Source organism: Phascolarctos cinereus, unplaced genomic scaffold (assembly GCF_003287225.1).
Source record: "Phascolarctos cinereus isolate Bilbo 61053 unplaced genomic scaffold, phaCin_HiC Scaffold_9;HRSCAF=440, whole genome shotgun sequence".
Lineage (NCBI taxonomy): Eukaryota > Metazoa > Chordata > Mammalia > Diprotodontia > Phascolarctidae > Phascolarctos > Phascolarctos cinereus.
Window position 1 is genome coordinate 111,190,663 of NW_027556402.1, and position 24,882 is coordinate 111,215,544.

The following is a 24,882-nucleotide window of genomic DNA, read 5'->3' on the forward strand; positions in this document are numbered from 1 at the left end:
AGGCAAATTAAAAAAAAAAAATTTTGGTCCGGACATGATTCCAGCCTTCCTAGTGTCAAAGCCTTCTCAACAGACTCAGATTAGCAGCTCTCATCTGTACCTTTTAGCCTTAGAAAGTTGGCTGGGTCAGCAGGAATTTAAGTCACTGGTCACCTAGCCAGTATGGAGGTTACCCATGCAAAGTAGGACTTGAATTCAGGTCTTTCTGTCTCTAAGGCCATCCCTCCATCCTCTTGACCACATTATAGCTCACCTTGCACATAGTAGGCATTTAGTAAATATTTGTTGAATTTCATTGGCATGGGAAGTCCCTCCAGTGGCGAAGGTCAGCATCCCTGTGGGCCATCCCATCCCATGCAGTCCTCACCTGTGTTGTTCCATCATTACATTTGAGAAGATCTGCTCTGTACACCAGAGGCCTTCTTATGTCATTTATCTCATACTGATATCTGTGCAGCATTTGAGCCATCTAATATGTGGCATGGTCCCCTTGTTTATCTTTTCAGGGGGAGAAGAGAACATAAAGAGAAGGATAAGAGGACTAAGCATTATATAGAGCCTACTAAGAATCAGACACTGTGCTGAAGGTTTTGGTTTTTGGGGGGGTTTTGGGTTGTTTGTTTATTTTTTGGTAACAAATATTTGGTAACAACCTTGGGAGGTAGGTGCTGTTATTATCCTCATTTTACAGTTTAGGAAACTGAGGCAAACAGAGGTTAAGTGATTTGTCCAGGGTCATAGGGCTAATGAATGTCTAAGGCCATATTTGGACTTGGGTCTTCCTGACTCTAGGCCCAGCACTCTAGCCACTGTACCACTAACTGCCTTTATAGATAGGATTCTTTTCTTTAAAAAAAAGTTACACAGTGCTTCCCATTTCCACTTGGGATGCCTTCTGTCACTAAAATTGGGAAAAATGACAGTGACATAAAAGTGGGTACTCCCACTGGGATGTTTGGCCTAGAATGTGTTAGTTAAGTAAGCTTTGAATGAAAGTGTTAGTAATGTATGGTGTTTTTTTCTTTCTTCTTGCCCCTAGGAATAATTTGGGTTTCACACCAGCAGACACTGTCGCTATTATTTTCTGCTCCACACACAAATCCCTCACATTGGGTAAGTAAATTGGAGCACTAAGGAACAATATTTAATGTAAGCCTTGTCTACAAACCTCATTTATTTAGAATTCAAAGGGTCAGAGGACCGTTTGGGAGGACCTCGGGATCGTCCACTGTCCTGTTTGAAGAACAGTGGTATGTCCAGCTGATTGAGAAGCAGAAGTTGTAGAAGATGTGTTTTAACTAACATAGTATCAGTTTGGTGAAATGTTCTGCCATAGCCCTTATAACCCAGTGAATGCAAGTGAAGTGCCTTGAGGGCAGGACTGTCTTTTGCCTCTGATGGGGAGGGGAGCAGGGTAGGACGTTGTGTGAAGGGCAGAAGATCTACCTGTAAGTGCTTGGACAAGTAGATCGAGCATTTACTAAGCACCTATGTACATATAGAGAGTTTAAGTGTTTAGATAAGTACTAACCAACACTCTTTACTTTATAGATGAAGAAAGTGAAAACCAGAGCTAGGAAGTGATTTGTTCGTAGTGCAGTTTACTGTGGGTGGGAGTTAGAAATACTGCAATATATGACTATGATGCCAAAAGGCATCAGTAAAACTTTCTTTTAAAAAAAATGTCCTTCTTGAGTGGCATACTACCATGGAATCATGACTGTTCTCTGAATGCCTAGTGACCCAAACCCAAACATCCTCCTCCCAAAACCAACCTCAGCTGCCTCCCAAAAAATAATTTTTGGAAACCAGATGAAAAGTGGGGATGGGGTGGTTTTGGTTTTGACTTTGTTGCTAGAAAGAATTGGGCTTTCTGGGGTTTCCGTTTATATTTGAAATACCCGCCATTGCTGGTTCAGAATCAGACCACTAAGTACAGTGTCTAAGAAGCTTTGTAGTAAAACTCTGGGAGGCTTTTGGAATACAACCTGAGTCACTTTCCCTTAGGGTATCTGGATTTACTAGCTGTCAGTCCTGTAAGTACCATGATAGCTGCTGTCCACAGCAACCCTCCCTCCAGGCATTCACCACCCCCACTCTAGTCATCACGACAACCTGGATCCATCCCCTTTGGGCAGGTAGAAAAACCAGAGCTTTGTCTCAAGAGCTTCCTTATTTCCACCTGGAAAAGGAAAAGGAAAAGGTTGGTCCTTGACTGAACCTCACAAAAGCTTTGTGATTTACGATGTCAGCTCACACTAGGTCCCATCCATGCCTCCCATACCAGCTGAGGCAGAAGTTATTGGTGAGGAGGATGCCATACTAATCACAATGCCTGGAGCCTAGTAATTATTCTGTTAGAGACTTTGTCTGCATGGAAATTACAGGACGGTACAATAAGTGTGGAGGACTCAAATTCCAGAAAATAGGGGCTGCCAGCCTCAAATAAGATTAGTCATGTTTGTCCTCCTTGTCTTCCCACAAATGCCAGGGATCAGAACATTCAGTTTTTATAGGAAAGAAGTTGGCCCAACCCAGTGGAAAGTAGCATTGAGGACAAGATGGCTCATGGACCATAAAAGAAACACACAGCCCTGCTCTGCATCTCCCCAGCATATGACAGGGACAAATTCAGTCTCCTTTCACTACTACTTCCTTCATATCGAGCTAAGAAGACCCATACAATTTTTTATTTGTTTTAAAACAGCAGCAAAAGAGGCAGCTAGGTGGTGCAGTGGATAGAGCACTGGTCCTGGATTCAGGAGGACCTGAGTTCAAATCCAGCCTCAGACACATAACACTTACTAGCTGTGTGACCCTGGGCAAGTCACTTAACATCATTGCCTAGCCAAAAAAAAGAAAAAGAAAATAGCAAAAGAAAGACAACCTGGCATGGAGGGAAGAACACTAAATGCAGAGTCAGGAGATCTGGATTCTAGTTAGGATTTTGTCATTCCTAAGCTGCATGTCCAAGGAAGAATGGAAGGAAGGGGGGGTGGATGGAAGGAAGGGAAAGAGGACAGAAGAAAAAAAGGAGGGAGGATGGAAGAAAGGAAATTAAGAAGGGAGGGAGGAAGGAAGGCAGGAAAGAATATTTATTAAGTACTACGTGCCAAGCACTGTGCTAAATGCTAGAGTACAAATGAAAAACTAAGGCAACCCCTGATCTCAGGGAGCCCCCATCCTAATGGAGTAAAGAACATGTAGGAGGTTTCAGCTGCTGGTCATATGGAAAATTCCCATGGTCCTTGGGGTACAACCACAAAATAGATAATACTGCTTATTCGTTAATGTCATTTCTACCTATAATCATATTCATTTCTAATGTCAGGCCTTTTGACAGTGCCAAGGACTTTGGTGACAAGAACTTTGTTTTCCTGGTCTTCAGTAGCTGTGGCTGCGTAGGAGGCAGGGGCTCTAGCATCTGTGGCAGCATCTCCAGATCCCATCTCCCTGGGGATTGCTTCCTGGGATGGGCTCTTGAGGGCCTGCTGCTTCCAGGGTTCTTGGACCTACCTGCCTGGTGGTTTTGGCAAGGAAAGTGAATCCTTTCTTCATAGTGATTTCTTCTCTCTAGGATGGCTGGAAGCAGGGACAGTAGCCTTTGGAGCTCTAATTTTCCAAAGCTCTTGGGCTTTTAGGGTCTTGGGCTGTCTCCATTAGGGTCTTACTAGATTGTAAGGTGGAAAAGAGAAGAAACTATTTCTTATCCAAACTTTGTATTTCTCCTAGTGCCCAGAATAGTATTCTGCCTTTCATAGTCCAGAACTCCAGAGAATCTGGGATCTCCCCAGTGTGGGCATTCTCTGCAGTAATCAGATCCCTAACCCATCCCTGCCTGCCTGAACTGTGCATCTCCTATCCATGTTCCCCCATCAGTCCATAGACAGCCCACTCAGAATGCTGGGGGAGAGGGGAGCTGCTTTGAGTTCTTTCCACATTTCATAGATATGCGTGTTTGTTGTGGTTCGTCCCTCTGGGCCTCAGTTTTCTCATCTGTTCAAATGAACAGGTCAGGTTCTGTTAGATGATCTCTGAAGTTTCTTCAAGTTCTCAGTTTTCATGGTTCTCACCAGACTTTGGTTTTGCCAGTGTGGGATCTCCTTCCACTCACCTGTTTATAATTTAGTACATAAATATTAGGGAGATGTCTGAGACTCAGAAGTCAAGTGACTAACATAACTTATAGAGAGCTAGTAGGTGTCAGAGACAGCATGTGAACCCAGATCCCTGACTGTATATCCAGCATTGTTGCCTCTGATTTTACCAGAGAATAAAATTAGTAATAATAATAATACTAATGGACATATATAAATATACACACACACACACACACACATATATATATATATATATATATATACACACATATACACACACACACATACAGAGAGAGGAAGCTTTAAGGTTTGTGAATCACTTTACATGTCATCTCATTTTATCTGCATACCATTTTACAAATGAGGAAGCTGAGGCAGACAGTTTAAATGACTTATTCAAGCTAGTAAGTATCTGAGGCAGGATTTGAACTCAAGTCTTACTAACCACAGATCCAGCACTCTTATGAGTTGCACCACCTAGCTACCTTCTTACAGTTGTTGTTTTTTTTTTTTTTAAGAAAGGTGCAGCTAACAAATCTTCCCTTCAATACAAACTCAGTGGAAGAAAAAACCTAGGAAGATCAAAATGTGATGAATCTGAGCTTCAAAAAGCATTTGTCTGTCTCCCCTCCCCTTGCCTCCAGATTAGGATTTCCTACAGTGTGTGTGTACATTTGGAAGTCCTTCCATGAATGGGACACACCAGTGGTAGCCTTGTGATAACATGAACCAAGCTTGTTTCATTTCAGTTCAACAATCACCTGCCATGTGCCAGGCAGTCTGGAACAAGGAGCTTACGTTCTATTGAGGGAAACAACTGATACGGAAATAAGTGAATATGAAATGGTGGTGGGCTAGACAGCACTAAGCAGTACGGACATCAGCAAAGGAAGAGTTGATGCTGCTTTGCTTTGAGGGGATCTCAGGAATCTTTGGGACAGGTTGGAGGATTCATTCCAGGCATGAGGAGATGGTGAAAGCAAAGGAGATGGAATGTTATGTGTCAGGCCAATTTGGCTGGAACTCAGAATGTACATGGGGGAGTGGATATGGGATTTGTACTCCAGAATAACTCACTGTAGGTCTGCCAGCTTCCATCCAGTTGGTTCATTCAGCTAACAACCTAAACAAGTAAATTCTTACCTGAGAACTACCCTGAGCTTTGATACCACACATCCATCCCCAGGGTCTTCTGCCAGCCAAGAGTCTAGCCAGTCTGTCTCCTCTACATGTGTCTACCGTGCTTACATGTAACACATCCACACACGTGCAGTCTTCCTTGATTCATTGCTTTTATTAGTGCATTTGCCATTGATTGATTAGTTCCTGGTATTAGGACTTTGTCTATTGATGGATTGCAGATGAAGTGACTATTTGACCTTTAATTATGAGGCTTCCTATTGAAAATGACATTGAGCTATGGCTCTGTGGAATCCATCTGGAAACCCCGACGTGGAGCTGCTCCCCTGGAGCTCATTCAGGGGGAAAGAGGAGGCCTGAAGGAAGCGTCACCTGATCGCCTCAGGCCGATTGGCTGCTTCCACAGAGTGTCCAGGGAGGGTGGAGGGTGGTTTTGTAGCTTGTGGATGTGAAAGCTCTGCCCCGGGCACCGTGTGGAGAGAGACACCTAGGAGCACCTTCTCCTCCATCTCATTCTTATTTGGTTTTTTATTTGGATAATCTTTGAAGGCAAGCTAGTGTGTGCAAAGAGGCATGGACTTGGAATAAAAGGAACTGGTTTCACAACCCAGATCAGGCACTTACTAACTGTAACTGTGGACAAGTCATGCAACTACTCTGAGCCTCAGTTTCCAGATCTGTAAAATACAGTGGATTGGGTTGGATTGAGTGACCTCTTAGTTCCCTGCCAGGGGTCTAATAGAATCTAATTTTTTTAAAAAAATACTTTACAAAAGCAGACACAGACTGATATGGTGGAGTGGAAGATTCACTGTCAGAAGACTTGAATTTGCATCTTGGCTCCAGGCCTTATTAGCCGTGTTACCTTGGAAAAGTGGCTTCCCTTCTCTGCCCCTCTCTACTTCTTTACCCCGTCTGCACAAAGAACAAGGGTTTGTACAAAGTAATTTTTTTTTCCATCCGAGCCACAGACTAAAAATCATTTCCACGTATTAAGGGAAAGTATTTTAGACCAGGCCTCATTGAGCTACCTTCTATTGTCCAAAGGCCATCCAGCATTTGGGCCCCCTGCCCTCCATTCCTGAGATCTGCCAGATTCAGTGCCCTGTTTCCACAATAAGCTATTAAAACAGTAGCGGAAATACTCTGTTAAGGTAGAAAAGAGACATTTGTCTTTGGGGTGGGGCTGTCAATAGTGCCCTGTCCCATAAAGAAGCTTTCTTAGATTTACGTGGTAATAAGGAGAATGAGTTTGAGAGCCCTGCAGTCTGACAGCATCCTTAAACATGCCACTGCAGTGCTATATCTGGGAGAGTTTTCCATCAGGCAGAAGAAAAAGTGATGATGCATGTGTCATTCTATGCTGTGTAGTGGAGAAAAGAGAAATGGCAGTCTGTCCATCGAGTGATACATTTCTGCTCAACAGAGCATTGAAAACTGTTCTGAGCTTTGATTCTCTGTTAGTTATCAAAAGCTGGGTTACCTGAGATTTACTGCTGGGATGTCTAGAGTTCTTAGTAAATGTTCCAAGAAGCCAGATGCCTGTTGGGTAGCTTGGGAGAATTTCACCTGCCCTACCATTCTTCCTTTGGAAGAAACCTTCCAGACGGAAGAAACCTTTTTACCCCTTAAATTCTCCCTGGCAGGTGTCAGGAATGGAAGGCAGTTCAGAAGAACTCTGGGAAGTACTTAGTGCAAATACTATCTCCCTCCATCTCATGGCTAGTCAGTACTAGGAGTGGAATTTGAACCCAGGTCTCTTGACCCAGGTTCAGCACACTCTACCCTACCTACCCCATTGCCTCATCATCGTAGTAGTCTAATGATGCCCATCCACCTACCCTCCACCCTCCATCTCCATGTTCTTCATTCAATCTCAAGAAATGAAACTGGTAAATCAGGCTTTTCTCCTCCTTCCTCTGGGAATTCTTATGCACACTTTCATATCTGGAGGAATATTTTCCCAGATTTATCATATTCACACTGACTTTCCATTTGTACCGTGAGTGAACCCAAGCCAAAGGTAGGACAGGAATCCAGTCTGATGACTTACACACCCTCCCAGACTGGTTGACCTCTTCCAGGTGGAGAGCAGGAGTCAGGAAACCTGGGTTCCTCATATTAACTAACTAGCAATGTGAATAAACATTTGTGGGCCTCAGTTTCCCCATCTGTGAGTTGGCTCAAAATGATCTCGAAGCTCACTCTACACTTCTTTGATTCTCTAAGATTTTGACTATTTAGGAAGAGAATCTTAGGATTTTAAAGTTGAAAAAGACCTCGGCAGCCATTTAACCTGGAACACGGCTGAGAAAGGGACCCTATCTATGATCTACCCAACAGGTGGCTATGCGGCCTCTGTCTAAAGATCTCCAATGTGTCCTGCAGAAACCCATAGACTCTGAGACCTTTTCATAAGATGATAGCTTAAGGGCTTGGAGAGATCAGAGCCGCTCATCAACTTCTTCAATTTCTAGAAGAAGAACCTAGGAATCCAAGCGGTCAAGGGACAAAGTCATGTGACAAAGCCAGAATTTAGGCCAGCTTCTCATATTGAAAACCCGTGTTCTTGGTCTTACCCCATAATACACAGCCTACTATTATCCTAACTTAACAGGTGCAACCTCGAGTGATTTATTTAGTTTACTTAGGTTTCTAATAACACCATGCGATTGTACCTACAAAGTTTAATTATTTAAACTCAAACACAGTAGCTCTAAGGCAATTTCATGTTGGCACAGAAAAGACATCTCTAGTGAATTTCCAGGGAATGGAATGTTGTAGATTCTATCTAGGTAGCGAGCACCCTGCAACGAGGTTGGGTACCAAACTCCATTTTGATAGAAATTGATAAGGGGGAGAGGAAGTGATTTTTTTGAGACCGTAATAAATTGTTCCTGCTCATTCATTTCAGTCATGTGTGACTCTTCGTGACCGCATTTGGGGTTTTCTTGGCAAAGGTACTGGACTGGTTAGCTATTTTCTTTTCTAGCTTAGATGAAGAAACTGAAACAAACATGGTGAAGTGACTTGCCCAAGGTCACACAACTAGGAAGTGTCTGATGCAAGATTTGAACTCAGGAGGATGAGTCTTCCAGACTGTAAGCCCACTGCTCCATCCAGTGCAGCATCTAGCTGCCCAATTTGGTCTGTGTATCCACTGTACCACCTAGCTGATCCCAAAATAATAGCAGTTGACAGTTATATAGCCCTTGAAGGTCGACAGAATGTTTTTAGACATTGTCTTATTTCATCCTCACACCACCCTGTGAAGAAGGTGCTATTTTTGTCCCCATTTTAGAGATAAGGAAATGGGGGTTCAGAGAGGGTCTTACCCCAGGTCACACAGCTACAGGCATTTGTCTGAGGTTGGATTTGAATCCAGGTCTTTGTCACTCCGAGCCTAGCTCTCTATCCACTCTTCCCCACTGCCTCTCTGATGGTACGGTACGTGTAAATATTCGATCGCCATGCTATGTCGTGTGCCTTCGTCGTTCCAAAAAGGAGACTCCCCACATGTCAGGAATCCTCCTTCCTTCTCTCCCAAAGCATATGCTTTTGAATTTGGCCTTAGTCGTGTCCAAGAGAGCCAGCCCAGGCTCGCTTCCCAGCACTTCCTCTCTTTCCACACACTCTGCCAGCCGTGGATTTTTATTAATATTTAGAAAGTTTGCCTCCAGCAGTACTAAAGTGCGCATCAGAGAACAACAGTTGTTTACTCTGTTTGAACTGAAGGATTTCACCCAGGAGATCTCATCCACTTGAAGTTTACATCTCTCAATCTCGACTTGCAAACAGAGATCGATGAATAACCATTGTCATTTCAGAGTTGCATCTCTCCAATTATTTATTTGCTCATGTCTCTTCCCAGAAGTTCCCTTAATTGGATCAGACACTAAGAACCACATTGCAGGGATTTTGCATGACAGCCAGCTTCCCTGACTCTTTAGAATAAAGAGCGCGCATACCCCTGGCTGCAAAATGAGGATGACACCCAGCCCCTCCCCTGTCCCTTCCTACAGCGCCATCAAAACAACCCCAAGCCAGGAAGGAAAGAGGGGAGGCTGTCGACTTTGTGAGACTCCGCTGCACTCAGCAGGCTGCTGACAAGTTACCCTGGGGGAGATGGTATATTGGACACAACTCAAGAGACTCCTGGGTCCCAGTATGGCAGAGGCTTTGGAACGTCGCCTCTCTTGAAACTTAGAAGGACTTGAAACTTGTGTCTTGATACCATGGCAGCCAGACTTGTGGGGAGGAGGAGGAGGAAGAGAATGAGGAGGAGACAGTGAAGGTGGAGGTGGAGGTAGTGGTGATAAATCTTGTGTTAGCCCCAAAAACTGGTCTTTGGAGGGTGGCCACCCACACTTAATACTCCACATGGTATGATAGCCTGCTCTGTGAATGTGCTGTGAAAAGAAGTCACTGATACATGGTTTATTTGATGCCAAAGTGACTTGGAAATCTAATCCATCCTTGTAGGTAAAAACAAAAAACTACCAGCCTATTTTTTTTCCAGAATCATAAAATTACATAATTGTAGATGTAGCAGAGATCTTAGTAACCGCTCAGTCCAAAGAATACCCCTTACAGCCAGGTGGCGCAGTGGATAGAGTGTAGGACCGAGAGTCAAGAAGATCAGAGTTCAAATCCAGTCCCCCAGATGCTCAATAGCTGTGTGACCCTGATCCTGGGCAAGTAATTTCATGTCTCTCAGCCTCAGTTTCCTTATCTGAAAAATGGGAATAATAATAATAGGACCTCCCTCACAGGATTATTGTGAGAATCAAATGAGATTATATGTGCAAAGCACTTTGCAAGCCTTAAAATATTATATAAATGCTAGGTGTTAATATTATATTATTATTATTAAGATAGACTCATCCTCCTGAGTTCAAATCTGGCCTCAGACACTTACCTGACCCTGGGCAAGTCACTTACTCCTATTTGCCTCAGTTTCCTCATCTCAAAAATGAGCTGGAGAAGGAAATGGCAAACCATTCCAGTATCTTTGCCAAGAAAACCCCAAATGGGGTCACGAAGAGTCAGACAGGACTGAACAACAACAACTGTTGTTGTTGTTGTTTAACACACACACCATATGGTCCATAGATGCTTGAAGATCTCCAGTGAGGGTTGAAACCTCCACTTCCCAGTGCAGTCCATTTCACTTCTGAATAATTAATTATTAGGAATTTTTTTCTTATATAATACCTAAATTCACAGGACACCCAACTCAGAGCTATAAAGATAAAATGAGTAAGAAGGATTTTAGGATCAGAGACTTACAAGTAGAAGGGGCCTAGGGTTCATCTAGACCAACTCCCTCTGAGTCTCAGAGAGAACTTAAGTGACTTGCCCAAGGTCACACTGCTCAGACATGAAAAAGCTGGGCTCTGATCTCAGTCCTGACTCCAAAAGGGAATTACTTTCCTACTGCACCATAGTAAAAATCTTCATTCATTCAAAATAACAGTGCTAGGCGAGATACAGAGATGTTTGCATTCCACTTATATACATATCATGTTCATCTGCTTGTACATCTTAACCAAAGCCCTTCTAGGTTATAAAACCCTTCCAGGCAGGGTGTATGCCTTCGTCATCTTTTTTTTTTCTCTCAATACCTGCCCCACAGGTATTGCATATAGCAGGTGCTTAATAAAAATGTTCTTAATGAATAAATGGAATATGTCCCCTGCCCATCAGAGCTTAAAATTGACTATTAACAACTCAGATTTGTAGAGATGTACCAATGTAACCATGAACAATTTCTACAACCTCTGGATCTCAGTCTTCTCACCTCAAAAATGGGGGTAAAAATATTTTCATTACCTACTTCTCAAGGGTAAAACGAAGATACAGATGATACAGTGCCATGTAACGCTATGGTTTACAAAGCCTTTTGAATCCATTACTCATTTATTCCTCACAATAATCCTGTGAGTTCTGTGGCATAAGGATCAATTATCTTCCCCATTTTATAAAAGAAGAAACTGAGCGTCAGAGAGATGGTGTGAAAGTAACAGAATGCCATTCCTGGTCACTGTGACACCATGTCCAAATCTCTCTCTGCTGCATCCCTGGGTCCTATTCTCTGAAATCACTGAGAAATGGAAATACCCAATAGCTTGTATCAGTTGGTCATGTCGGGATTATAAATTTCCATTTCTTGAATGAGACACTCCAACTCTGAGCCAGTGCCACCCAGCCCTTTGACTCTGCCAATTGGCAACACCTCAGGCCCCTCTCCCTGCCACCGGTGCCATGTTAAGGAATCTCGCACATCTTGGAAAACGTCCTGCTGCAGTCATCTTTCAATGACAAAGTCACGCAGACTCTTCTAAGGCAGCCACTGTGCCTTCCTCGCTTGTTTCTTCAAGTAGTAGCCCAGGACTTTCCCCCAAAGAGTCTCTGGGTTTCCAAAGAGCCATCAAATCCTGTGTTTATTATGTGCAGCAATTGACTTCAGCTCAAAACTTGCCTGAGAGATGACTCAGAGAAACCCAAGAAGTATGGGGTCATGGCTTGATTCAATAGAGTGTAATTGCTAAAAAAAAAAAAAATCAGAAATTTGTGTCTAGACTATATCTACCACCACCATAAAAGAGCAGGACCCAGAAGTAGATCTGCTAAGACGGTTCTCAAGCTCTTTTCTCAACTAAACTTTTTAATTATAAAACCCAATCACCATTTCCCAAACTGATTGTACTAAGTGAAACACGCTCAATTGTTGTTACTTCAGTCCTGTCTTGGCAAATGAAATGAATGGAATCTGTTGTCTTTTCTGTCCACCTGACAAGTAAGTAGGAAAGTAATGATTTCTGAGGAAGATATAAATAAAGATATGGGCATTCTTCAACAGAAGCAGGTAGATTAGACCAGAGGTCTCCAACATGTAACCACAACACTCCTGAGTGTGGCCCAGAACCAGTACTTGGGAAATCTTTAATAAGATAATACAAATACACTAACACATAGATAATGTCAGCGTGTGGTTTTCTGTGTCAGTAGGTGGCCCTCTGGGATCCTTATATTCAGGGAGCCAGTAGGTTCCCGTTTCTATATAGGTTTGATACTGCTGGGTTGGACTGCTGAGGCATCCTTGGCCAGTTCTGGTGGTCACCCTCAACAGAATCATAGTCTCTGACACGAGCTGGAAGGAACCTCAGAGACCAGGTAGTTCCACCCTTTCATTTTACAGAGAAGGGAACCAAGACACAGGGAGTGTCATAACTTGCCCAAGGCCATACATAGAATAACCATCAAAGGCAGGACTTATACCCAGGTCCTCAGGAGATTCTGATACAGTCTCTGAAGACCAGTCCATAAGCCTACCTGAGTAATCCATCAATGACATTTTCTTTACTTTTCCTGTTAATCAGAAACAAGATGAAATTCTAAGCCCAGATAGGAATCAGAGGCTTCATGGAGTAGATAGTGCTAAAACTAGGTGAAACTAAGCAAAGTCTCTAAATGTAACCACGCATTTATTTGGAAATAGTTATAATTGTGTATTGCTATATGATGTATATTTATAAATAAAATATTATTTAGAAAACAATAAAAATCCCCAAAGTGGACAGTTGAAGATGAGCCACTGATGAGGCAGAAGTCTTCAAAATGATGCCTTATCTCCTCAAACTCCTATGGGCTCTAAAATCAATTTTCAGAGTGCTTTCACTGTATCCTTGAATCAGATGAGCCCAAGAACTTCAGCGAACCTTTTAAGGAAGAAAAAAAATGGTGAAAGACTGCTTTGCCAACTTCTAACTGATGGTTAATCACAACCTAAACCTCCGCCTCCTTTTGTCTCAGAGGTCTCTTTTCTCTGTGCCACGTGGCCAAAGTGAACACCAGGGAATGGAGAAAAAATTGCTTTAAAAAGATACTGATTGTTCATTTGACCTGGAAAATGTCAGTTCACCTCTAAAACTATCTAATTCATATGTAAGGAGTAGCTTCCTCAATTTTACCATTCAGCTAAGATTTGGAAGCCTACCTAAGCCCTCCTGAGGGGCAAAAAGACAATTGAGTAGACCTTGGGGTCAGGAAGACCTTCAGATCCTGCAACTGACACAATTGTGTTACCGCAGGCAAGTTGCTTACCATCTTGATGTCCTGGGTAATGCTTTAAGGCTGTTAGAAAAGAGTTTCTGCACTGGAAGATCCCTACACCAAGGAAACCAAGTCCGTACCCAGATACCACTACTACTGCTGCTGTTACTGCTGCTACTACTACTACTAAGAAGAAGAGTAGTAACCCATCATCATTGTTTGGCTTTTATGGTCAAATTTTTAGCCAAAATTAAGCTTTAGGAGCAAAATCATGTGCACCTTTGTTTCAATATGACATTAATGAGTCACAGTTAAGGAAATTAATTAGTAGTCACACCTAGTTAAGGAAAGTTCAGGTGTTTCTTAAAGTCAAGACAAGAGGCTGTACCATCCCCTGGCAGCCAGGACATACTGATAGCCAAGCAGTTTGCATCATTTGTGGAGTTGACAGTCCTGAGGGCACTAAATATACTTCTGTTTACATTTTGTTAACATTCTGTCTTCTCTTATGGTTCTGGAGGGGTCTTGATGTTTTCAGATAATCTAAGTGTTACCTTCCTGTAGTGGGGCTTGGGATTCACCAGCAGTAACAGGGAGGTTCAGCATCGTCATCTCCCTCCATCCCAGAGCTGACCTGGGTGGAGCTGGTAAATCCTGTGCCTTCCCAGCCACACCCCACCCAAGATCTGTGGGTCATAACTCAAAGCCCTGAATGCCCTAGCCCAACCATGACCGTTCTTAAGCAACCAAACTTCAAAATAAATTCTTCAGACTCCTCCACCTGTTACTGCCAGATTGACCCTCAGGGTACAGATGGACTGCGGGCTCCAGGAAGAGAGAAGTGGAGAAACAGAAGAGTCCCGGGGATGGGCTGGGGAAGCTAAGCCTTGGGGTGACAGACAGAGGAGGCTGCCCAACCTATAAAAGAAGAGGTAACCTTGGCCCCTGGGAGAAAACAGGTCTTAAAAGAACCCTTGACTATCTGTGCTCATCTAACCATGCAAGATTTGGGGGGCAAGGGCGGTTCATGAAGAAATGAAAAAGAAAGGCCAACCTCTCCCACCCTGTCTAGAATGCCCCCCCAGTCACCTTCACCTGATTGAATCCCAGTCTTCCTTCGAAGCACAGCTGCGGCGCCCCCTTCTGTACAAGGCTTTTCTTACCTCCGATTGTTAGTGCTCTGTCTCTCCGGACATTCCATTGTGTAGACTCTGCATTCACTTATACATGTCTACAGCACAGCCTCCCCCAACTCCTGGTAAAATATAACTTCCTTGAAAATGAGGAGAGTTTTGTTTGTGTCCTTGGAGCCTAGTACAGTAAACACTTAGTAAATGTTGAATTGAAATATGTCTGTCAGTTTAATAAACAAAAGCCCAGTAAACAGAGCTGCCATCAGCCCCACCTGGCTACCTGGCCTCCTTAAAGAGTTGACCCTTTCTGGGAGTTGCAATATAGCATTTGGAAACAGTCTTATTTTTCTTGGAGCTTAATTCATTCTTGAATTCCCTGTTAGCTAATTACTCCTACAACACTGTTAGACAGGTGAAGGTGTACCTAAATCTTCTGAGGCAGCAACCTTCAATTGGCAGAGTTAAATGTTTCATTGTTAGCATCTGGCAAGTCTTCGCAGGTCATTCATTAAACATCTTTTCCAATCAGAACATACCTGTTTCATAAGAGCAGTAACACCACCTGCTCGTGCTTTTCTTCTCCTACCTTTTTATTTGCTTGATAAACTTTGGACATAATGCGATAGGATTAGAGCCCAGGTTACTTGATATGAAAGCACCATCTTTCCAGTTTCCTCAGTGAACAGACAGTACACTCAAACAAGCTCGAGTGAACACTGCTGAAAAGCCCGAAGTTAGTGAAGACCAAGCCTTTTAGAGATGGGAGAGCGAGGAGGGGAAGGGAGAGTGGGGATACACTCAGCATCAGCCTTTCCCCATGGAACTACCATTTTTCTCAATTCTCCCACCCCTGCAGGGAGGCCATCTGTATTATGAATCAACTTTTGTGTGGTTCCCAGGCACTTTGACCAAAAGCCATTTCAACATTGCTCTCTGGAAATCGTGGATGATAATGTTTGAATTACTGACCTCACAGGATTGTAGGGGAGGATTAGCCATATAATGGATGTGAAAATGCTTTGTAAACTGTTAATATGTGAATAAATCCTGAAGAATAGCCTTTTTTACCATAGACTTCAAACAAAGGATTAGAGTTCACATCAAAGAAAGTCTGCGTAATTTGTGTTTGCTGAAAGAATGTTGCTTCCTCTCTGTTTTTTGCCTGACTTGGGTTATTAGAGGGACCATTTCTTCTTCCTCTTACTGATGACCTGTGACATCGAGTTTGTAGCCTTATTTTTGAAAGGCTTTTTTTATAGAGCTGTTCTAGGCCATGTTTTCCCTTTGGGAGAAAGAGTATTTTTGAGTCCAGGATTTGGAAATATAAAGCAAGGGTAAGCCTCTCAGGATGGTTTACATAAGCATATCTGAGTAGCATAGCTAACCTGTTTCTCAGGGTACTCCGAATAACAGGCACTGCTTTAAAATCGTTCTAATCATATGGAAGTAGTATTTGGAAGAGATGGAGTGGAGAGTTTACTGAAGCAGACTGAGAAATCATTAGCAGATTACTAAAGGGGTTTTTTTAATTTGTAATTTTTTAATTCTAAATTTAGTAATCAATAAAACATTTAAATAAACAGAGATCCTAGACAAAACCCTAAGCCCCAGAATATTTGCAGTTTGTTTCAAGTATATGTTAACTTGAACCAAAATATCCTGTTTGCTTCCATGGCACCTCCAGATCCCTTTTTTCCCCCTGGTTTTGTTACTGTTATTTATTTTGGTGTAGTCATACTCATTTATTCAGCAAGCCAAGTTAATAAGCATTTATTAAGTGCCTGCTGTGTGCCGAAACAGTCCCTACCCTCAGTGAGCTCACATTCTGAGGATGGGAGGAGACAACGTGTAAATGACTATGTACATACAAGATATATACAGGATAAATTGGAGGTGATTGTAGAAGGAAGATGCTGACATTAAGGAATCGCCTCTTGTGGAAGGTGGGATTTTAGCATATATTCATTTAGGTAAAGCTAGGCTATAAGGCTTTAAAAAAAATACATTTCAGTTTTTTAATGCCTTCAATAAACACATTGTGGTGGGTTGAGTTGTCTCTGGCCCCAGTGGGTGAGGTGATCTTGGCCACAAGGAAATCAGTTGCCGTTCACCATCTATTACAGTTGCTGTCCTATCAAAACCTAGTGAGCTGAGCCCTGGTTTAGTTAAATATCAGTTTTTTAATGTGTCCGTTGTTCCAATGCTGCTTCCTTGGCATCATTTCATATATGTCTTCCCCTATAGGAAGAGAATCCATAAGTCCAGTATTATTGTGACTCAACGGATGAGTGTCGTCAGCGATGTAATTAGCAGAGCCTCCCTTGTATGTGCACTCTCATAGCATCCCAAGCCAGTTGGCACAATTAAGGCACTGGAGGCTTGCAGCTCCAGTTCCACTCTGTTCATCTCTATTAAACTGGGGCAAGGTCATCCTGTTTTATGCCAGGTCTGGCAAGGTGTGCTTGGCAGGAAACCAGTAGCTGCTCTGTGCATGTTGGCTTTTTATTCAGCCATTCGGAATCACTCTCCATTCTTCCGCTTGATTAGCCATGGTAGATACCAAAAACCAACGATGGAGACGATATATAACCATGGCTACATAGTCTGAGATATACTTAGGGGTATTTGGAACACTATATTGATGCGATTCAGCTCAAGTTTGTAACTCATTGTCTTAGAGAGTGTCCCAAAGCACTCGGATGCCAAGAGACTTGCCTGGGATCTCGTAGCTAGGTAGGATGAAGGTTGGCACATGCATGTGTCTGTACATATGCGGGACCTGGGCTCATATTCCACCTCTGATGCTAACCATGTGTAAGTCACTTACCCTTGCCAAGGCGCAGCTTCTTTATCAGTGAAATGGGAATTGTAGTAACTCTAGTACCAACTTCATGGGGTTGTCAGTTTCAAATGGAATAATATAAGAAAAACAGTTTGCAAACTTGAAAGCACTGTATAAATGTCAGTTATTAGCATTATTATCATATGTTCCATGTGCTCTAGTAAAATAATCACCAGATTTTGAGTATAGGACCTGGGTTCAAATCCTAGCTCTCTCAAACCAGTATTTGCCCTTGAGAAAGTTATTTCTAATCATACTTTTTTTTTAATCTAGAAGGACCTTTACACATGACGTAGTCTAGGCCCCCTATTTTGTAGGAAAGGAAACTGAGGCTCAGCTATTAGCTAAGGTTGTACTGGTGGCAAGTGGCAAAGCCAGGATTCAGGCTCAATGTACTCAGGCTGCACATCCTATCCTCCTTTCTACTTATTTCCTCACTTTCCTCCTCCATAATATTGGGGGTGGGAGATCAAATGATCTCTAAATGATAAGACTTTATGTGCATTCTCTTCCCCCATCTCCTGATCTTATCAGCACGGGTTGCTCCTGGTGGGATGACTTCCTCTACCAACCCAAACTATAGGCATTCAGTGGATATGTCCTAGAAGTTTTCTCAGGCCAATCCAGGGTCCACTTATGGACACCAGAAAGGTGATCAAGCTCTCCTGTCCATTGCCCACCATTTAGCAGTAAATTCTCTCTAAGTAGATAGTTGTGTGGTAAGTCTGCCATTATAGCAGAGAAATGAAAGAATGGCCACCCACAAAATGTGTGTCTCCTAGAAAAGTTTATTGAAGGCTCTCTGGAGAGGCCATTGACTCTGAGGCTAAGAATGAGAGAGTTTCTAGCTCTCTCAGTGCTTCATTATACAGTAAATAGAGGTATTCTTAGTGAGCCTCTGGAGTTTCTAAGCCTGATTTCAGCTAGTGACCCAGAACTTCATATGTTGTGTGTCATGTATTTCTGAGATGAATCCATCCACAGGCAAGTACAATAGGACCAGATATTTCCACTACAAGGCATTGATAGGTTAAGTGACTTGCCTAGGGTCACACAGCTATTAGGTGTCAAGGGTTGACATTTAAACCCAGGTCTTCCTGATTCCGAATCTAACAGTTTATCTGTTAGGCCATATTACCTTCCAAATGGAAAATAAGCCCCACGAATTCAGCAAAATGGAGCTTTGAAAGAGCAGACATGAAACAGGTGATTCTGTGTCACCTCAATCAGCCTAGCATTCAGCCAGACTGAAAAGCAAACTAAATATTGGACTTCAGAGAATTCAAGCAAAATGTTTTATTTTCCCTTTCATGTGAATAATTGACATCAGATCGTGCAGCCCTTGGAATATAAAATCGGGTTCCAACATTCTGTTTTCCCTCTACTAAAATAACAAGCACTGCCTCTAATATTTATCCCCTCCCGCTCTATTGAAACCATTTTGTAGGAGAATCGTAGTGTGACATTCACAAGAGACTTTGGGAAACACGGAATCCTGCATATGAGGAGGCTAAGGCCCAGAGATGTTAAGTGATTTGCCCAGGGCCACACAGCTAGTAAATGTCAGAGGCAGGATTTTAACCCAGGACTTCCTGAATGCAGGAACCCTAATTAGTAAGTGTAATTACCTTAATGAGGGACTAAAATCCAGGCCCAGTCCTGTTGAGTTTCTTCTCCCTTTCTGTGACCCCTAACAGCCTCATAACCTTTCAGAGGACAAGACAGCCCTGCAGCAAAGGCTTTCTATGCCCAGGTGGCTGCTCAGCTCTCTAGGCCCAGGCTCCACCATGCCCCAGAATTGGCTTTCCCTAAGGGCCTCCTTTGTAGTCAGCACTATAAGGCATAGTAAAGAAGTGTGATATCTGGTGCTGTTTTTAAGGAGCTTACAGTTCTGGCTGGGGAGACAAGACCTACCCACAAGAAAAAGTGGGACTACGGTGTAGTTTAGATTCAAAGTAAGAGAGAAAATGTGCCTTGACTAGTCAGATAAGGGAGAGTTCTCAAGGCTGGCTTGGTGATGAAAGCAAGTTTATTTTGGAATGGAAAAGGACTTGAATGGGGCCCTGAAGACTTGAGTCAAATTTGGGCATGAAGGAAGGAGGGCTTTCCAAGTAGGGCTCCAGCAAGAGCAGCAAGATGCAAGCACAGGTGATGGTGGTGTGGATGGGGGCAGTGGGGAGTCTGGTGAGATTCAAGCTGGCCTGGAGAGTCTTGTTGGGGAGTGGAATCTGGAGAGAAATTGAGATAATAGATGTGAAAGCACTTTGTAAACTGTCAAGTAGTATGGCTGCTCATGGACGGTGTTATTAGGTTAGAGAGAATGGAGTCAGATTATGGCAGGCAGGAGGAGCTTTTATTTGAGATGACAGACAAGAGGGAGCCATTTGGAGTTCCTGAGCAAGAGAGTGACATGATTAAAGTGTATTTTATGGTGTTTATTCTAGCTGCACAGTCTTATGTAGGAGAGATTGAATGAGCATCTAGAGGAAGGGAAGCCAATTAGAAAAGCATTGCCATTCCAGTATGCATGGTTTGACCGGAGTACTGGACTTAGAGTCAAAAAGAGGAGAGCTCAGATAGAGAACAGAAGGAAATAAGCATTTATAGAGCCTGCTATGTGCCGACCACCGTGCTGAGTGCCTTTTTACAAGTATTATTTCATCGGGTCCTCACAACAGCCCTCCAGCAGAGGTGCTGTTATGATCCCCATTTTACAGTTGAGGAACTGAGGCAAACAGGTTAAGTGACTTGCCCAGGATCACTCAGGTCTTCCCGACTCCACTGGACAGTGCTCTATCCACTGCACCACCTAGCTGCCAGCTAGGACAGTGACTGTGTGACTATGAGGGAGTCACTTAATGGGTATGAGCCCCATCTCTAAAATGGTGATAATCATAATTACACCAAGAGGTAAATGTTCACCATTAACGTGGAGGATATCCTGCATAGATTTACAGTTGAAGTGAGACTCCCTCTGCGTGGTGAGGTCCCCGAGGTGCTTCTGTTCAGATGATATTGTGATGGTTGCATCAAGAGCTATCTCACCATAGGTCCTCTTGCCCAGGATCTGTAACAATGAAAAAAATGTAGTCTCACCATCGCACAGGAAAAACTGGGTCTATACAGAATGCTCATTGTCCAAATGAGGGTGTGCAGTTAGATGGACCGTCTCGAGAGCTCACGCACCAATATACATATGTCTGTAGATGTATCATGTACGTATGCATGTATATACCCGTCCTAGACAGAATCTACAAATGGATGAGTTGAGTGGAAAATTAAGAAGGCGGAGAGTGGCCTGGCTTGCCTTAAGGAAATCACATCATCCCCTTTATGGTCCTCAACTTCTCCCAGTAGGAAAAAAAAGCCCATCTTTTTAATACCCGTATTCTGCTGCCTGGGAATCATGGCACTCTGCTTGACCCTGAGAGCCACGGAGAGGTGCCTGAGTGGTACATGGGTCATATAACAAATAAGGAATTAGGAAGAAGAACCCACGTAAAGCATGTGACAGTAAAAAGAAGGTGGCCTTGTCATATGATGAGAGTGAGAAAAAGCCACGTGCTCCAGCTTGGCACAGTGAATGCAGAGACAGGCAAAGAACCAGGAAAGATTCCGTCCACGTTCCACCTTGGACACTTTCTAGCAGCATGTCCCTGGGCAAAGCAGTCATCTTCTCTGAGCCTGAGTTTTCTCATTTGTAAAATCTCTTCCAAATCTTCTAAATCTCTTCCAGTTCCAAAAATGTTTGCTCTTATGATCTCCGTGATGTGAGGTAAAGCTAGGAACTCCTCCTTTAGCCCCCATCCTCAACATACTGGATGAAAGCTTTGTGGCAGACCTGTGGAAGGACGTGAATACATGTTGCACGCAGTGGGCAGTGTTGCATACCGTGAGCAGGCTTGGACGGTTTTTGATCTGCATTAGTGGAGGGAGCATCTGTGTTAATGAGATGAAGTCAAGTCAACAGGAAATTCTTAAGTGCCCAGTGTGTGTTAGGCACTGTGAGAACAGACCTGCTTTGAGTTCGCTATTTCAGGGACTTGTTGTAGGGCTCCAATGACATCATGTACGTAAAAGGGGCGGGGGAGGGTTTGCAAAAATTAAAGCACCATATTAATGTTACTTGTTATTATGGTGAGGATGATTGTGATGATTTGATGAGAGCCTGGATTTGCGTGGTGGCAGTGAGAATGTGCAGGGGAAGGAGATTTTTGGAGGAAATAATCAAGGGTTGGTTACTACCTAGATAGAGAAAATGAAAGAGGATTAGTCAAAAATGACCCCAAGGTTTTAATACCAGGAGACAAGAAATGGCATTGACATGCATGGGTCTGAGATGCTATGCTAATTACTGCTCTCCTGGAAGCTAAAATCTTGGGCCTTTGATGTTCATAGAGACAGAAGCGTGGTGTGTATATGACTTAGGGTCTTTAGTGGGCAGAGGTAACCAAGCTCTCCTATCCACTTTCTCCACAAGTCAGCAACAGTCACTCCCCAGATTGAGTGTTTTTGTGATAAAATGATGGCCACACTAGAAAAGTGATAGTAAAGATAGATAGGTAGGTAAGTAGATAGATAGATAGATAGATAGATAGATAGATAGATAGATAGATAGATAGATAGATAGATAGATAGATAGATAGATATTAAGTTTTGACCATGGCCTTGAGCCAGTCTCCAGATTCTCAGGGACAATAAACAAGTTCATTCACTCAGAGCATTTATTCAGAACTTCATATATTCAAATGTCTTGCATTAGTGAGATTATTCAGGAGATAAGTACAAGGGGTACAAAAGATTCCCAGAACGTATCCCTGAAGGAACTAACCCTGAACAAAAATAAAAAATCATATGTGTGTGTGTGTGTGTGTGTGTGTGTGTGAGCCAACAAATGTAACATAAGTATGTTCAGCATATTTCATTAGGGTATAGCAGTAATTTTTTTTAATTAAAAGGACACTTATTGAATACTCAAGGATGTGATTTTTAACTTTTTAAATTAACTAAACTTTACTTTAAAAAATATGGACTTTAGAAAGGGATACTTTTAATGAAACCCTGCTCCTTCACTTTCCCCAAACAACCTTTTTTGCCTTATCCTGTTGACTGTAAAAACACTCTTCCAGCTGGACCTCTCTCCCCTGCCCCCATCCACACTTTGCTAGTAGCTCCAGCAGTGGAGTTTAAGGACTGGGTAGCAGCACATCCTCTTAAAGTTTAAAATCTTAATTTCTTTGCGTTCTTTACGTGTATCAGTCAGAGCCCCAAGGAGACATACCCTGTGCTGAGTGATGGAAAACAGAGACCAGAGGAGTCAAAGGAGAAAAAAAGAGTGGTGTTTATACTCTGTTCACATACTGGATTTTGGGATGGGAAGGAGGAGGGCAGATGGCCTGCCTGAGTGGACAGGAACTGGGTTTCTCCCAAGCAGAAGCTCTGCCAGAGTACACAAAATATTTCAGAAGAGTGGAAGGTCAAAGGGCCCCAAGTCCCTTTAATATATCAGAGCCTCCTGAAAAGGCAGGGAGAAAGTGGATAGAAAGAAGGAAGAATTAGAAGTAGTCAGGCTGGTGGCAATTACAGAAGCTGGGGTGTCTGAGGCCTGAGAGAGCCACTCATGCCCCAAGCAGGGTCCAAATTCCTGGCCAGCCACACCAAAGGGAAATAAACTGTGGGGCATTAGGCTGTGCCTAAGCACCCCCAACCCAGCCCTGTGTGCATCTCATTGGACCAATAAGCACATAGAATCATGTATTTACAGCTAGAAGGGACCTTAGAGGCCAATCATCTTCATTTTACAGATGAGGACACTGAGGTATAAAGAAATTAATTGTCATGCTCAATGTCACATAGCTAGTAAGCAACTGAGACCGGGTCTGTATTCAAAATTTCCCAACTCCAGGTCCATCACTAAGCCAACTTCATCAACTAGAGGTGGAAATCAAAACCCAGGCTAAGTTTGTAAAGAAACAATGTCACCTTCTCTAAACCATCTTGCCATCCATTAGCAGGTTGTAAGCAGAGACTTGAAACACAGCTATGATGGGAGCTTTTGAATTCAGGGAACATAAAATAAACATATTAAAACAGAAAAAAAAACCTAGTTCTAGTACTTATTGTTTTATCCTTTCCATCATGGGCATAGGATAAAAGCAAACTCTTACTTGCTTGTTAGAAGAAGAAAGCTCACACTTCAAGATCCTTCTTGGCACATGTCAGTTGAAAGCTTTGCTTACGGAATATGCTGCAGTGTCAAAGCCTGTTGGATAATTTTAGACAAATGTGTCATGTGTGACATGGAAATATGGCACGCTGTACATTAGTGATTTCCCCAGTGTTTGGATCAGGTAATAATGTGCTGGCAAAGTGCTCTTTATCTCTACACACTGTGTACTTGGATAGCAATGGGGAAATGCTCTGGGTAGAAATTACTTTAGTCAGAAAAAGAATCCATTTACGATGTGTGTCTTCTAACATCTTTCAGACAATGCCTTGTATTAAAGAGGCATTTTTTGATTAATGTTTCATAAACATTTTTCAGCATGACAGCTTAAAGTCCCTGTAAAATTGTAAATGCAGGCCTGGTGTTCACTTTCATAAAGTCAAATGCCGTCTCATAAAGTCTTCTTGGATTCTGTCAGTGCCGGTGACACAGAATCAGTACCTGGCAGCATTAAAATTAATTTTCTTCATTTATATTATGGCACTGATAGCAAGATGAAAAGAACCCTTTATTTAAGCTTTCTTCAAAAAAAAAAAGAAAAACTTATTTTTAATAAGTTTCATTACTCTTATTATTTTTATTGAGGTAACTAATATGAAGGATACAACAGTAGCTTCTGGAGAGAGCCTACAGGCACCAGAAAACTCCTTAAAGGCAAGGATTGTATTTTACACATATGTATCCTCCACACCCCTAAGGAATCATGCCTTGCTCTTTAGTCCTTTAACCTCAACCCTCAAACGTCTTGCTTCTTTGTACTATCGAGATGCCTCCCTTTCTAAGCACCTCAGCCTTGGGTTAACCTCACCAATACCTTCTCTGCCCCTACTCACGTGCTTCTGTGTTTTATCTTTCCCCAATTAAGGTATTAGGACTATATTTGTCTCGTAGAAAGATTCTGATAGGGTTCTTTTATTGAGAATAATTTGTGAAGTATTGGTACTAACTATTCTTTACAAGTTTATTCTCTTTGTGAATCCATTAAGTCCAGGAGTTGTTTTTTTTTCCCCCCTTTGATAGTTTCTTTACAACTAAATTTCTTTCCTTTTCTGAGATCAGGTTATTTAAGAATTCTGTCTGGTCTTCTGATAGTTTAGGTATTTTATATTTTTGAAGATATTCATCTATTTCTTTTGTGTTTGCAGCTTTTTTAGTATGTAACTGTATAATGTGGTCTGATTAGTCTTTTTATTTCATCTGTGATTTCTGCTGTGATTTCACCTTGTTCATTTGCTCTTTTAGTGATTTGATTGTCTGTTCTCTTCTTTTTAATCAGATTAGCTAAAAGTTTATCAATTTTATGAGTTTTTTCAAAGAGCCAGCTTTTAATTTTATTTGTAATTTCTGTGGGTTTTTCCAATATACCTATTTTCCCTCTAATTTTTA

The 24,882-nt window shown here is 42.4% G+C and overlaps 1 protein-coding gene across 4 annotated transcripts in view; it reads left to right on the top strand.

Annotated features, from left to right (window-relative positions):
• The window catches only part of SLC10A7 (solute carrier family 10 member 7), a 282,712-nt gene that overhangs the window by 248,109 nt on the left and 9,721 nt on the right, over positions 1-24,882 (top strand). For all 4 annotated transcript variants that reach the window (XM_020978290.2, XM_020978288.2, XM_020978289.2 and 1 more), the window contains one exon: positions 1,040-1,113. In XM_020978290.2, the coding sequence (XP_020833949.1) occupies positions 1,040-1,113 (74 nt within the window). The remainder of the gene's footprint in view (positions 1-1,039; positions 1,114-24,882) is intronic.